The sequence below is a fragment of the Salvelinus fontinalis genome, chromosome 1 (genome assembly GCF_029448725.1).
Source record: "Salvelinus fontinalis isolate EN_2023a chromosome 1, ASM2944872v1, whole genome shotgun sequence".
In the NCBI taxonomy this organism is placed as follows: domain Eukaryota; kingdom Metazoa; phylum Chordata; class Actinopteri; order Salmoniformes; family Salmonidae; genus Salvelinus; species Salvelinus fontinalis.
Window position 1 is genome coordinate 98,904,920 of NC_074665.1, and position 12,500 is coordinate 98,917,419.

Genomic DNA, 12,500 nt, shown 5'->3' on the forward strand with positions numbered 1-12,500 from the left:
ACAACAGGATCAGATCAGAGACCAGCAGAAACAACAGGATCAGATCAGAGACAACAAGATCAGATCAGAGACCAGCAGAAACAACGGGATCAGATCAGAGACCAGCAGAAACAACGGGATCAGATCAGAGACCAGCAGAAACAACAGGATCAGATCAGAGACCAGCAGAAACAACAGGATCAGATCAGAGACAACAAGATCAGATCAGAGACCAGCAGAAACAACGGGATCAGATCAGAGACCAGCAGAAACAACGGGATCAGATCAGAGACCAGCAGAAACAACGGGATCAGATCAGAGACAACAGGATCAGATCAGAGACAACAGGATCCGATCAGAGACAACAGGATCAGATCAGAGACCAGCAGAAACAACAGGATCAGATCAGAGACAGCAGGATCAGATCAGAGACCAGCAGAAACAACAGGATCAGATCAGAGACAACAAGATCAGATCAGAGACCAGCAGAAGCGTACGCCAGGGGTCTGATTATGTCATACACAGCCACTAAGAGGCGGAAAAAGCGTGAAAAGCAAAAAAGGTTAGAGGTTGAATTAGGAACTAAAGAGAAGGACTACATTAAAACTCCCACTCCTGCCCTATTAAAGGAAATATCAGTTCTCAGATCAACGTTGGACTCTCTCCTAACACAGGACGCTGAAAAGAAAATGGGATTTGTCAGGCAAAAACTATATGAACATGGCGATAAGCCAGGAAAGTACTTGGCGTACCTAGCTAAAAAGAGAGCTGACTCACAGTCAATTGCTACTATTACTGATTCGGATGGCAATCATTTATTAGAAAATAAATTGATAAATGACTAATTTAAGAAATTTTATGCAAATCTTTATGCCTCAGAACTGCCAAATGACGCACCCAAATTAATGGAGAATTTATTTTCTAAGATTGAGCTCCCTACTATCTCCGAAGAACAGAGGTCTCTCCTTAATGCCCCTATCACCGAGGAAGAGATAATGTTCGCAATTAAGAATCTGCAAAACGGTAAGGCCCCAGGACCAGACGGGTTTGGTAGTGAATTCTATAAAGAGTTTCATGGCCTGTTCCTTGAGCCATTGCGTGATATGTTTAACCACTCATTTTTCAAATGACCAGCTCCCTCAAACGCTGAGGGAAGCCAACATATCACTTATTCTCAAAAAGGGAAAATGTCCAGAGTCTTGTTCCTCGTACAGACCAATTTCCCTTCTGAATGTGGATAGAAAATTACTTTCTAAAATTCTAGCCACAAGATTAGAGGACTCACTGCCACTAATTGTGAAAGGAGACCAAACTGGCTTCATTAAGGGCCGTAAGTCGTGCAACAATGTCAGGCGGCTTCTTAATGTAATTCAAGCCTACCGACAAAGTGCTAGGGATGGTCTTGTGCTCTCCCTAGATGCTGAGAAAGCATTTGATCGTGTGGAGTGGTCTTATCTACTCTTTGCTCTAAATAAATTTGGTCTAGGGGACAACTTTATAAAATGGGTGAAAGTTTTATATGATGATCCTCAGGCTGCTGTCCTTACTAATGGGCCAAGGTCAAATAGCTTCTCTATATACAGGGGTACCAGACAGGGCTGCCCTTTGTCCCCCCTCCTATTTGCACTCGCTATGGAACCGCTGGCCGAGGCCATCAGGGTAACGCCTGCTATACAGGGGCTGCTCATTGGTGATGTTCACCATAAAATAAGCTTGTATGCTGATGATGTCCTGATATTCATCTCTAATCCCGAGACCTCAACTACATCTCTTATTAATATTATTCAATTATTCAGCGAATTCTCAGGCTACAAGATTAACTTAACTAAATCAGAGGCTATGCCACTTGGTAGCCTTCACTCTGTACCTAATACTTCTCCCCCCTTCCCTTTTAAATGGTCTCCCTCAGGCTTTACGTATCTGGGTATATTTGTAACTCCTAAATTCCAGCAAATGTACAAAGCCAATTTTGTTCCCTTGTTTGATACAATAAGACAGGATCTGGAGCGCTGGAACTCTCTCCCGATTTCTTGGTTGGGTAAAATATCCCTCTTGAAAATGAACATTTTACCTAGACTACTTTACCCAATCCAAATGATCCCAGTATTACTCTCCAATAAGATAATAAAGGATGTAAACGGATGGCTAAGTTCCTTCATATGGAGTAAACGCAAGCCAAGGCTTAAGATGGCAATATTGCAGCTGCCAAGTTCTATGGGGGGCTTGGATCTGCCCAATATCAGGTTCTATCAGTGGTGTGCCCACCTATGTTATATTTCTGATTGGATCACAAACGATGACTCCTCTATTTGGTTAGACATTGAGACTTCTCTTTCAAAATACCCCTTACAGGATCTTTTATTTTTCAGAAGTTTAAAGTCTGTAGAATATCACTGCAATAATCATATTACACTTAACACACTCAAGGTTTGGAGGTCAGTTCAGCGCTTCCTGGGAAGGTCCAAACTAACCTCTGCTCTTACCCCAATTCTTAACAACCCAGATTTTGGTCCAGGATTGCTGGATGCTGGCTTTAACTTTTGGCTTAATAAGGGCATATGCAGACTAAATGACTTATTTGCTGATAAGATTATATTGTCATTTGAGCAGATGGTGGAGAAATATCGACTCCCAAAGCAGGACTTTTTCCGCTTCCTACAAGTAAGACATTATATTGTGAAGAGCACCACCTTAATTGGTAACCCTGATATGTCTGTCATTGAGAGAATGCTTTTTTTTCCACAAAGGAAAATGTCTGTAAGTCTGTTTTATGATGCTTTGAGGTCCTTTCCTGCTGTCAACACACAGAGGGTGAAACAAGTGTGGGAGAAAGAATTGTCTGTGACTATTGACGAAGAGATGTGGGAGGACATTTGGAGATATGCAAAAACAATATCTATATGTAATCGTACTAAAGCAATCCAATTAAGAATAATACACAGATTGCATATATCCCCAAATCGCAGACATGCCTTTAGCCCCTCTTCCTCTTCTCCTCAGTGTCTTAAATGCAAAACTGATACAGGCACCCTAACACATTGTTTATGGTCATGTACCAAAATACAACGATACTGGTCTGGTGTTCTGCAAGAAATTGAAAAGATCCTAGGGGTTGATCTAGAATTGGACCCAGTTTCGTTATTGTTAGGTCTCCCTAGTAGGCATGTTACTTCTGTGTGTAAGAGGAGGCTTTACAACATCCTTACCTTTGCTGCAAGGAAAAACATCCTTTTACGGTGGATTAATGATAAGGTTCCTTCTATTAAAGATTGGCATAAGATACTTTTTGAATGGGTGCCTCTGGAATATCTGACATGTACATTGCATTCTAAAACAGATCAGTTCTACAAAGTGTGGGAACCCTATCTAAATTACCTAGAACCTGAGCTATCAGCTATTATGCTGCAAGGATTCTCTTAGAATGGTGGTGATCTATGTACTCAGAATTACACTGTATGTTCCATGTGTGGAACCTAACTTCTTAGTCTAAACCGAGCTTTTTTGTTTAATTTCTGTTTGTTTAAAATGTGTGTATTGAGAGACGCAATGATGGGGATAGGGAGATGGTGTGCGTATGTATGTTATGTGTATGTATATGTGTATATATATATGTATGCGCAGGTATGTGTAGGCAGGTGCTGTTTCTCTTTGTTGTTTTTTTTGCCTTGTCTCTGTTGTTGCATCTCTTTAATATGGGTGAAAATTGTGAAATTCCAATAAAAATACTGTTAAAAAAATAAATAAAAAAGAGACCAGCAGAAACAACAGGATCAGATCAGAGACAACAGGATCAGATCAGAGACAACAGGATCAGATCAGAGACAACAGGATCAGATCAGAGACAACAGGATCAGATCAGAGACCAGCAGAAACAACAGGATCAGATCAGAGACAACAGGATCAGATCAGAGACAACAGGATCAGATCAGAGACAACAGGATCAGATCAGAGACAACAGGATCAGATCAGAGACCAGCAGAAACAACAGGATCAGATCAGAGACAACAGGATCAGATCAGAGACAACAGGATCAGATCAGAGACAACAGGATCAGATCAGAGACAACAGGATCAGATCAGAGACAACAGGATCAGATCAGAGACAACAGGATCAGATCAGAGACCAGCAGAAACAACAGGATCAGATCAGAGACAACAGGATCAGATCAGAGACAACAGGATCAGATCAGAGACAACAGGATCAGATCAGAGACAACAGGATCAGATCAGAGACAACAGGATCAGATCAGAGACAACAGGATCAGATCAGAGACCAGCAGAAACAACAGGATCAGATCAGAGACCAGCAGAAACAACGGGATCAGATCAGAGACCAGCAGAAACAACGGGATCAGATCAGAGACCAGCAGAAACAACAGGATCAGATCAGAGACAACAGGATTCGATCAGAGAAGAGAGCGTCTTTATTTTACTACCTATCATTAATGCAGACTGGTGTGTTTATCAATGCCCAAACACAAGCCCCCTTTTCCCCTCCCCTTCTATCCAATGTTCCCTCAACTAAATGTAGCCACTGTGCTAATCAGCTGAGCTCACACTTGAACGTTGTGATAATTCTGTGCAACTTCTGGCGCGCATTTACTGTGAACACTGAGGCTTTACCCGCTTTAAGTTACAGTAGGAACAGTGGCTAAGTAGGCTACTGTGGCTATTTGATCATAATGTAGGCTTACCAGAGTGGCCTACCATAAATAAACAATGGTGAAAATCCATCCCATAACATGTTAACATGGAAATACACTATATATACCAAAGTATGAGGACACCCCTTCAAATTAGTGGATTGGGCTATTTCAGCCACACCCGCTGCTGACAGGTGTATGAAATAGAGCACACAGCCATGCAATCTCCATAGACAAACATTGGCAGCAGAATGGCCTTACTGAAGAGCTTAGTGACTTTCAATGTGGCACCGTCATAGGATGCCACCTTTCCAACAAGTCAGTTTGTCAAATTTCTGCCCTGCTAGAGCTGCCCCAGTCAACTGTAAGTGCTGTTACTGTGAAGTGGAAACGTCTAGGAGCAACAACGGCTCAGCCGCAAGGTGGTAGGCCGCACAAGCTCACAGAACGGGACCGCCGAGTGCTGAAGCGTATAAAAAATCATCTGTCCTCAGTTGCAACACTCACTACAGAGTTCCAAACTGCCTCTGGAAGCAACGTCTGCACAAATTCTTCGTCGGGAGCTTCATGAAATGGGTGTCCATGGCCAAGTAGCTGCACACAAGCCTAAGATCACCATGCGCAATGCCAAGCGGCGGCTGGCGTGGTGTAAAGCTCACTGCTATTGGACTCTGGAGCAGTGGAAACGCGTTCTCTGGAAACGCATCACCATCTGGCAGTCCGACAGACGACTCTGGGTTCGGCGGATCCAGAAAATCACATTGTATGATTTTTAAGTAATTAATTTGCATTTTATTGCATGACATAAGTATTTGATCACCTACCAACCAGTAAGAATTCCGGCTCTCACAGACCTGTTAGTTTTTCTTTAAGAAGCCCTCCTGTTCTCCACTCATTACCTGTATTAACTGCACCTGTTTGAACTCGTTACCTGTATAAAAGACACCTGTCCACACACTCAATCAAACAGACGCCAACCTCTCCACAATGGCCATGACCAGAGAGCTGTGTAAGGACATCAGGGATAAAATTGTAGACCTGCACAAGGCTGGGATGGGCTACAGGACAATAGGCAAGCAGCTTGGTGAGAAGGCAACAACTGTTGGTGCAATTATTACAAAATGGAAGAAGTTCAAGATGACGGTCAATCACCCTCGGTCTGGGGCGCCATGCAAGATCTCACCTTGTGGGGCATCAAACAATTATAATGTCTAGGGTAATTATAGTGTCTAGGGTAATTATAGCGAGTAGGGTAATTATAGTGCAGTGGTCACCAACCTTTTCAAGCCTAAGATCACATCCCAAGTCCAAATGCAAACCAAGATCTACCACTGCAAAGAATGACGACGACAAAGCCACAATGTAGTTCCACTTTGACATTCTCAAGCAAAGTGTTCATTTAATGATAAAAATAGTATAATCAGCAGTGCAACTATCATTCAACATTTTACACGTCATATTACACGTTTCAATATACCGGTACCCCCTGTATATAGCCTCCACATTGACTCTGTACTGGTACCCCCTGTATATAGCCTCCACATTGACTCAGTACCGGCACCCCCCTTTATATAGTCTCCACATTGACTCAGTACCGGTACCCCCTGTATATAGCCTCCACATTGACTCAGTACCGGCACCCCCCTGTATATAGTCTCCACATTGACTCTGTACCGGTACCCCCTGTATATAGCCTCCACATTGACTCTGTACCGGTACCCCCTGTATATAGCCTCCACATTGACTCTGTATCGGTACCCCCTGTATATAGCCTCCACATTGACTCTGTACCGGTACCCCCTGTATATAGCCTCCACATTGACTCTGTATCGGTACCCCCTGTATATAGCCTCCACATTGACTCTGTACCGGTACCCCCTGTATATAGCCTCCACATTGACTCTGTACCGGTACCCCCTGTATATAGCCTCCACATTGACTCTGTACCGGTACCCCCTGTATATAGCCTCCACATTGACTCTGTACCGGTACCCCCTGTATATAGCCTCCACATTGACTCTGTACCGGTACCCCCTGTATATAGTCTCCACATTGACTCTGTACCGGCACCCCCCTTTATATAGCCTCCACATTGACTCTGTACCGGTACCCCCTGTATATAGCCTCCACATTGACTCTGTACCGGTACCCCCTGTATATAGCCTCCACATTGACTCTGTATCGGTACCCCCTGTATATAGCCTCCACATTGACTCTGTACCGGTACCCCCTGTATATAGCCTCCACATTGACTCTGTATCGGTACCCCCTGTATATAGCCTTGTTATTGTTATCTTTTTGTGTTACTTTTATTATTTTGTACTTTAGTGTATTTGGTAAATATTTTCTTAACTCTTCTTGAGCTGCGTTGTTAGTTAAGGGCTTGTAAGTCAGCATTTCACGGTAACAACATGCTGGGGCGGATAGACTCACACCAGTGGTCGCTGGCTTCGCTAATGTCCCTTTGCAATCCCTCAACTAACAGCAGCCCCCTAGCTTTCCCCTTGTGTAAAGAACTGCCAAGAGACAGAACACAGTCTTTCTGCAGAAGTGAACAGGACTCAGCCGAGCAGAAAATGAACCCGGCGTGCTTAGAGGGGAACACGGCCCGACTTGGCAACCGCACGTCGGCCGGGTTAAGGGGGAGAGAGAGAGAGAGGGAGGGTGTCGCTGCCTCCACAATTAAGACGTCTCGAGTTGTCAGGAGCAATATTCCAAAGGACAGCTGATTCTCTCCATGGTTTCTTCTCCAACTCTTAATGAGCAAGAACACGTGTCTTAAGAGACAGACAATGAAACTAAAGCACGGATACAGTGTTCAAACTCACCTACAGTCGTGTCAACACGCATTCTATAGTCTGATGTCCTGTTCCACCCTGTCCTCAGACACGAGGTGAGGGAATGGATTGGTTGGCGAGCGAGGCTGAGAGGGGCGAAAGGTGATTGATTTACAACAATCTGGCCTTAATGCCCACCTGGTACAGCCAGGAGAGGACTGGCCACCCCTCAGAGCCTGGTTCCTCTCTACCCAGTACAGTCAGGAGAGGACTGGCCACCCCTCAGAGCCTGGTTCCTCTCTACCAGTACAGCCAGGAGAGGACTGGCCACCCCTCAGAGCCTGGTTCCTCTCTACCCAGTACAGCCAGGAGAGGACTGGTCTCCCCTCAGAGCCTGGTTCCTCTTTACCCAGTACAGCCAGGAAAGGACTGGCCTCCCCTCAGAGCCTGGTTCCTCTCTACCCAGTACAGCCAGGAAAGGACTGGCCTCCCCTCAGAGCCTGGTTCCTCTCTACCAGGTACAGCCAGGAGAGGACTGGCCACCCCTCAGAGCCTGGTTCCTCTCTACCCAGTAAAGCCAGGAGAGGACAGGTCACCCCTCAGAGCCTGGTTCCTCTCTACCCAGTACAGCCAGGAGAGGACTGGTCACCCCTCAGAGCCTGGTTCCTCTCTACCCAGTACAGCCAGGAGAGGACTGGCCACCCCTCAGAGGCTGGTTCCTCTCTACCCAGTAAAGCCAGGAGAGGACTGGTCACCCCTCAGAGCCTGGTTCCTCTTTACCCAGTACAGCCAGGAGAGGACTGGACACCCCTCAGAGCCTGGTTCCTCTCTAGGTTTCTTCCTTCTAGGGAGTTTTCTCTAGACACTGTGCCACTGGGCTCCCGAGTGGCACAGCGGTCTAAGGCACTGCATCTCAGTGCTAGAGGTGTCACAACAGACACCCTGGTTTGAATCCAGGCTGTATCAAAACTGGCCGTGATTGGGAGTCCAATAGGGCGACGTACAACTTGCCCAGCGTCGTCCGGGTTTGTGCGGTGTAGAACGTCATTGTAAATAAGAATTTGTTCTTAACTGACTTGCCTAGTTAAATAAACGTTAAATTAATTAATTCTGCATTGCTGGGTAACTGTAAAGCCCTGAGTGACCACTGCTGATATAAAAAGGTCTGTCTAAAAGAGATGTGATTTGTGCAGGGACAGCGAGGCTTACCTTCACACTGGTTTCTGGGTAGAATCTTCCATCTTGTTTTGATAACGGTTTCCAGAATCTGCAGAGCATAGTACTGTAACGCACAAGGAGAGAAACAGCGGTCGGTGACAGTGGTCATAGCAACGCTGAACATTAAAAACATTTGGTGTATATTTCAGAGCAACAGAAACAATAAAAATAATGAATTGAGCCTAGAAATTATATATATATATTTTTTCAACCTTTTCAATCAGATTGAATTACATTTCATGCAGATTTTTAGTATGTCAACATTTCAATAAAAGTGGTATTTTAGTTTTGGTCTGTACGAGCCACCGTAGGGCTGAAGGCATGTAGAAGTCCTGCTGTTTCTCTCAGGACCACACCAGAAGGTGAAAGACCGAGGGAAAGAACAATAATTCACCTCACAACATTTGTTTTCTTCAATACTACTGTTTATTTGTTTTTGTTTTTTAAAGTGACAGATTCTACTTGTAATAAAAAAAAAATACTATATAAAATAAAGATATCATTATTATTACCACTGTCCCATTGTCTTTAGTTACGTCCAACCAAGAAGCCGGAGAGACATTGCAGGTTTGGTATAAAAACTTTGTCTAAGCAATTGGTTTAAAAGGTCGTTAGCAGAAATGTGAACGTTGGTCTGTTTAGGAACCACCAGGGTATGACTGGCGTCTTACTGCACCTAACAAACCTCTTCCCTCACAAGAACCACAATAATCAGGTTGAGGGTGCATCCCAAATGCCATCATATCCCTTATATAGTGCACTACCAGCTCTGGTTAAAAGGAGTGCACTATATAGGGAATAGGGTACCATTCTAGACACGGACCAATTTTCATCTTAAACTGGTGTGTCTCATAAGAAACAGCAAGACCAGCCACAGGTTTTCATTTGTCCTATATCTATCAAATGAATGATATGCTTTTATAAAGTCAAACAAAAATAAACATTTAAAAACGACTTAAATGTTACAAGGTAGTGTATTTTATTATTTGGTCTATTGTTATTTGGATCAACAGTATTTCAACTGCAGGGATCACGGTTTCAAAAGGTGGAAGACAGTAGGGGTCACTGTTTCAAAAGGTAAGATGGAAGACAGCAGGGATCCCTGTTTCAAAAGGTGGAAGACAGTAGGGATCACTGTTTCAAAAGGTGGAAGACAGTAGGGGTCACTGTTTCAAAAGGTAAGATGGAAGACAGCAGGGATCCCTGTTTCAAAAGGTAAGGTGGAAGACAGCAGGGATCACTGTTTCAAAAGGTGGAAGACAGTAGGGATCACTGTTTCAAAAGGTGGAAGACAGCAGGGATCACTGTTTCAAAAGGTGGAAGATAGTAGGGATCACTGTTTCAAAAGGTGGAAGACAATAGGGATCACTGTTTCAAAAGGTGGAAGACAGCAGGGATCACTGTTTCAAAAGGTGGAAGACAGCAGGGATCACTGTTTCAAAAGGTAAGATGGAAGACAGTAGGGATCACTGTTTCAAAAGGTGGAAGACAGCAGGGATCACTGTTTCAAAAGGTAAGATGGAAGACAGCAGGGATCACTGTTTCAAAAGGTGGAAGACAGCAGGGATCACTGTTTCAAAAGGTGGAAGACAGTAGGGATCACTGTTTCAAAAGGTGGAAGACAGTAGGGATCACTGTTTCAAAAGGTGGAAGACAGTAGGGATCACTGTTTCAAAAGGAGGAAGACAGTAGGGATCACTGTTTCAAAAGGTAAGATGGAAGACAGCAGGGATCCCTGTTTCAAAAGGTGGAAGACAGTAGGGATCACTGTTTCAAAAGGTGGAAGACAGTAGGGATCACTGTTTCAAAAGGAGGAAGACAGTAGGGATCACTGTTTCAAAAGGTGGAAGACAGCAGGGATCACTGTTTCAAAAGGAGGAAGACAGTAGGGATCACTGTTTCAAAAGGTAAGATGGAAGACAGCAGGGATCACTGTTTCAAAAGGTAAGATGGAAGACAGCAGGGATCACTGTTTCAAAAGGTAAGATGGAAGACAGTAGGGATCACTGTTTCAAAAGGTAAGGTGGAAGACAGTAGGGATCACTGTTTCAAAAGGTAAGATGGAAGACAGTAGGGATCACTGTTTCAAAAGGTGGAAGACAGTAGGGATCACTGTTTCAAAAGGTGGAAGACAGTAGGGATCACTGTTTCAAAAGGTGGAAGACAGCAGGGATCACTGTTTCAAAAGGTGGAAGACAGTAGGGATCACTGTTTCAAAAGGTAAGATGGAAGACAGTAGGGATCACTGTTTCAAAAGGTAAGATGGAAGACAGTAGGGATCACTGTTTCAAAAGGTGGAAGACAGTAGGGATCACTGTTTCAAAAGGTGGAAGACAGTAGGGATCACTGTTTCAAAAGGTGGAAGACAGCAGGGATCACTGTTTCAAAAGGTAAGATGGAAGACAGTAGGGATCACTGTTTCAAAAGGTGGAAGACAGCAGGGATCACTGTTTCAAAAGGTAAGATGGAAGACAGCAGGGATCACTGTTTCAAAAGGTGGAAGACAGTAGGGATCACTGTTTCAAAAGGTGGAAGACAGTAGGGATCACTGTTTCAAAAGGTGGAAGACAGCAGGGATCACTGTTTCAAAAGGTAAGATGGAAGACAGTAGGGATCACTGTTTCAAAAGGTGGAAGACAGTAGGGATCACTGTTTCAAAAGGTGGAAGACAGCAGGGATCACTGTTTCAAAAGGTAAGATGGAAGACAGCAGGGATCCCTGTTTGAAAAGGTGGAAGACAGTAGGGATCACTGTTTCAAAAGGTGGAAGACAGCAGGGATCACTGTTTCAAAAGGTAAGATGGAAGACAGCAAGGATCACTGTTTCAAAAGGTAAGATGGAAGACAGCAGGGATCACTGTTTCAAAAGGTGGAAGACAGTAGGGATCACTGTTTCAAAAGGTAAGATGGAAGACAGCAGGGATCACTGTTTCAAAAGGTGGAAGACAGTAGGGATCACTGTTTCAAAAGGTGGAAGACAGTAGGGATCACTGTTTCAAAAGGTAAGATGAAGACAGCAGGGATCACTGTTTCAAAACGTGGAAGACAGCAGGGATCACTGTTTCAAAAGGTAAGATGGAAGACAGCAGGGATCACTGTTTCAAAAGGTGGAAGACTGCAGGGATCACTGTTTCAAAAGGTGGAAGACAGTAGGGATCACTGTTTCAAAAGGTGGAAGACAGTAGGGATCACTGTTTCAAAAGGTGGAAGACAGTAGGGATCACTGTTTCAAAAGGTGGAAGACAGTAGGGATCACTGTTTCAAAAGGTAAGATGGAAGACAGCAGGGATCACTGTTTCAAAAGGTGGAAGACAGCAGGGATCCCTGTTTCAAAAGGTGGAAGACAGCAGGGATCACTGTTTCAAAAGGTAAGATGGAAGACAGTAGGGATCCCTGTTTCAAAAGGTGGAAGACAGCAGGGATCACTGTTTCAAAAGGTGGAAGACAGCAGGGATCACTGTTTCAAAAGGTAAGATGAAGACAGCAGGGATCACTGTTTCAAAAGGTAAGATGGAAGACAGTAGGGATCCCTGTTTCAAAAGGTGGAAGACAGCAGGGATCACTGTTTCAAAAGGTAAGATGGAAGACAGTAGGGATCACTGTTTCAAAAGGTGGAAGACAGCAGGGATCACTGTTTCAAAAGATGGAAGACAGCAGGGATCACTGTTTCAAAAGGTGGAAGACAGTAGGGATCACTGTTTCAAAAGGTAAGATGGAAGACAGCAGGGATCACTGTTTCAAAAGATGGAAGACAGCAGGGATCACTGTTTCAAAAGATGGAAGACAGCAGGGATCACTGTTTCAAAAGGTAAGATGGAAGACAGCAGGGATCACTGTTTCAAAAGGTAAGATGGAAGACAGTAGGGATCACTGTTTCAAAAGGTA

At 44.1% G+C, this 12,500-nt stretch overlaps 1 protein-coding gene across 5 annotated transcripts in view; it reads right to left on the reverse strand.

Moving 5' to 3' along the window:
* Window positions 1-12,500, reverse strand: part of LOC129865130 (exportin-1) — a 72,602-nt gene that overhangs the window by 43,809 nt on the left and 16,293 nt on the right. For all 5 annotated transcript variants that reach the window (XM_055937646.1, XM_055937636.1, XM_055937627.1 and 2 more), the window contains exon 4: window positions 8,608-8,680. In XM_055937646.1, the coding sequence (XP_055793621.1) occupies window positions 8,608-8,680 (73 nt within the window). The remainder of the gene's footprint in view (window positions 1-8,607; window positions 8,681-12,500) is intronic.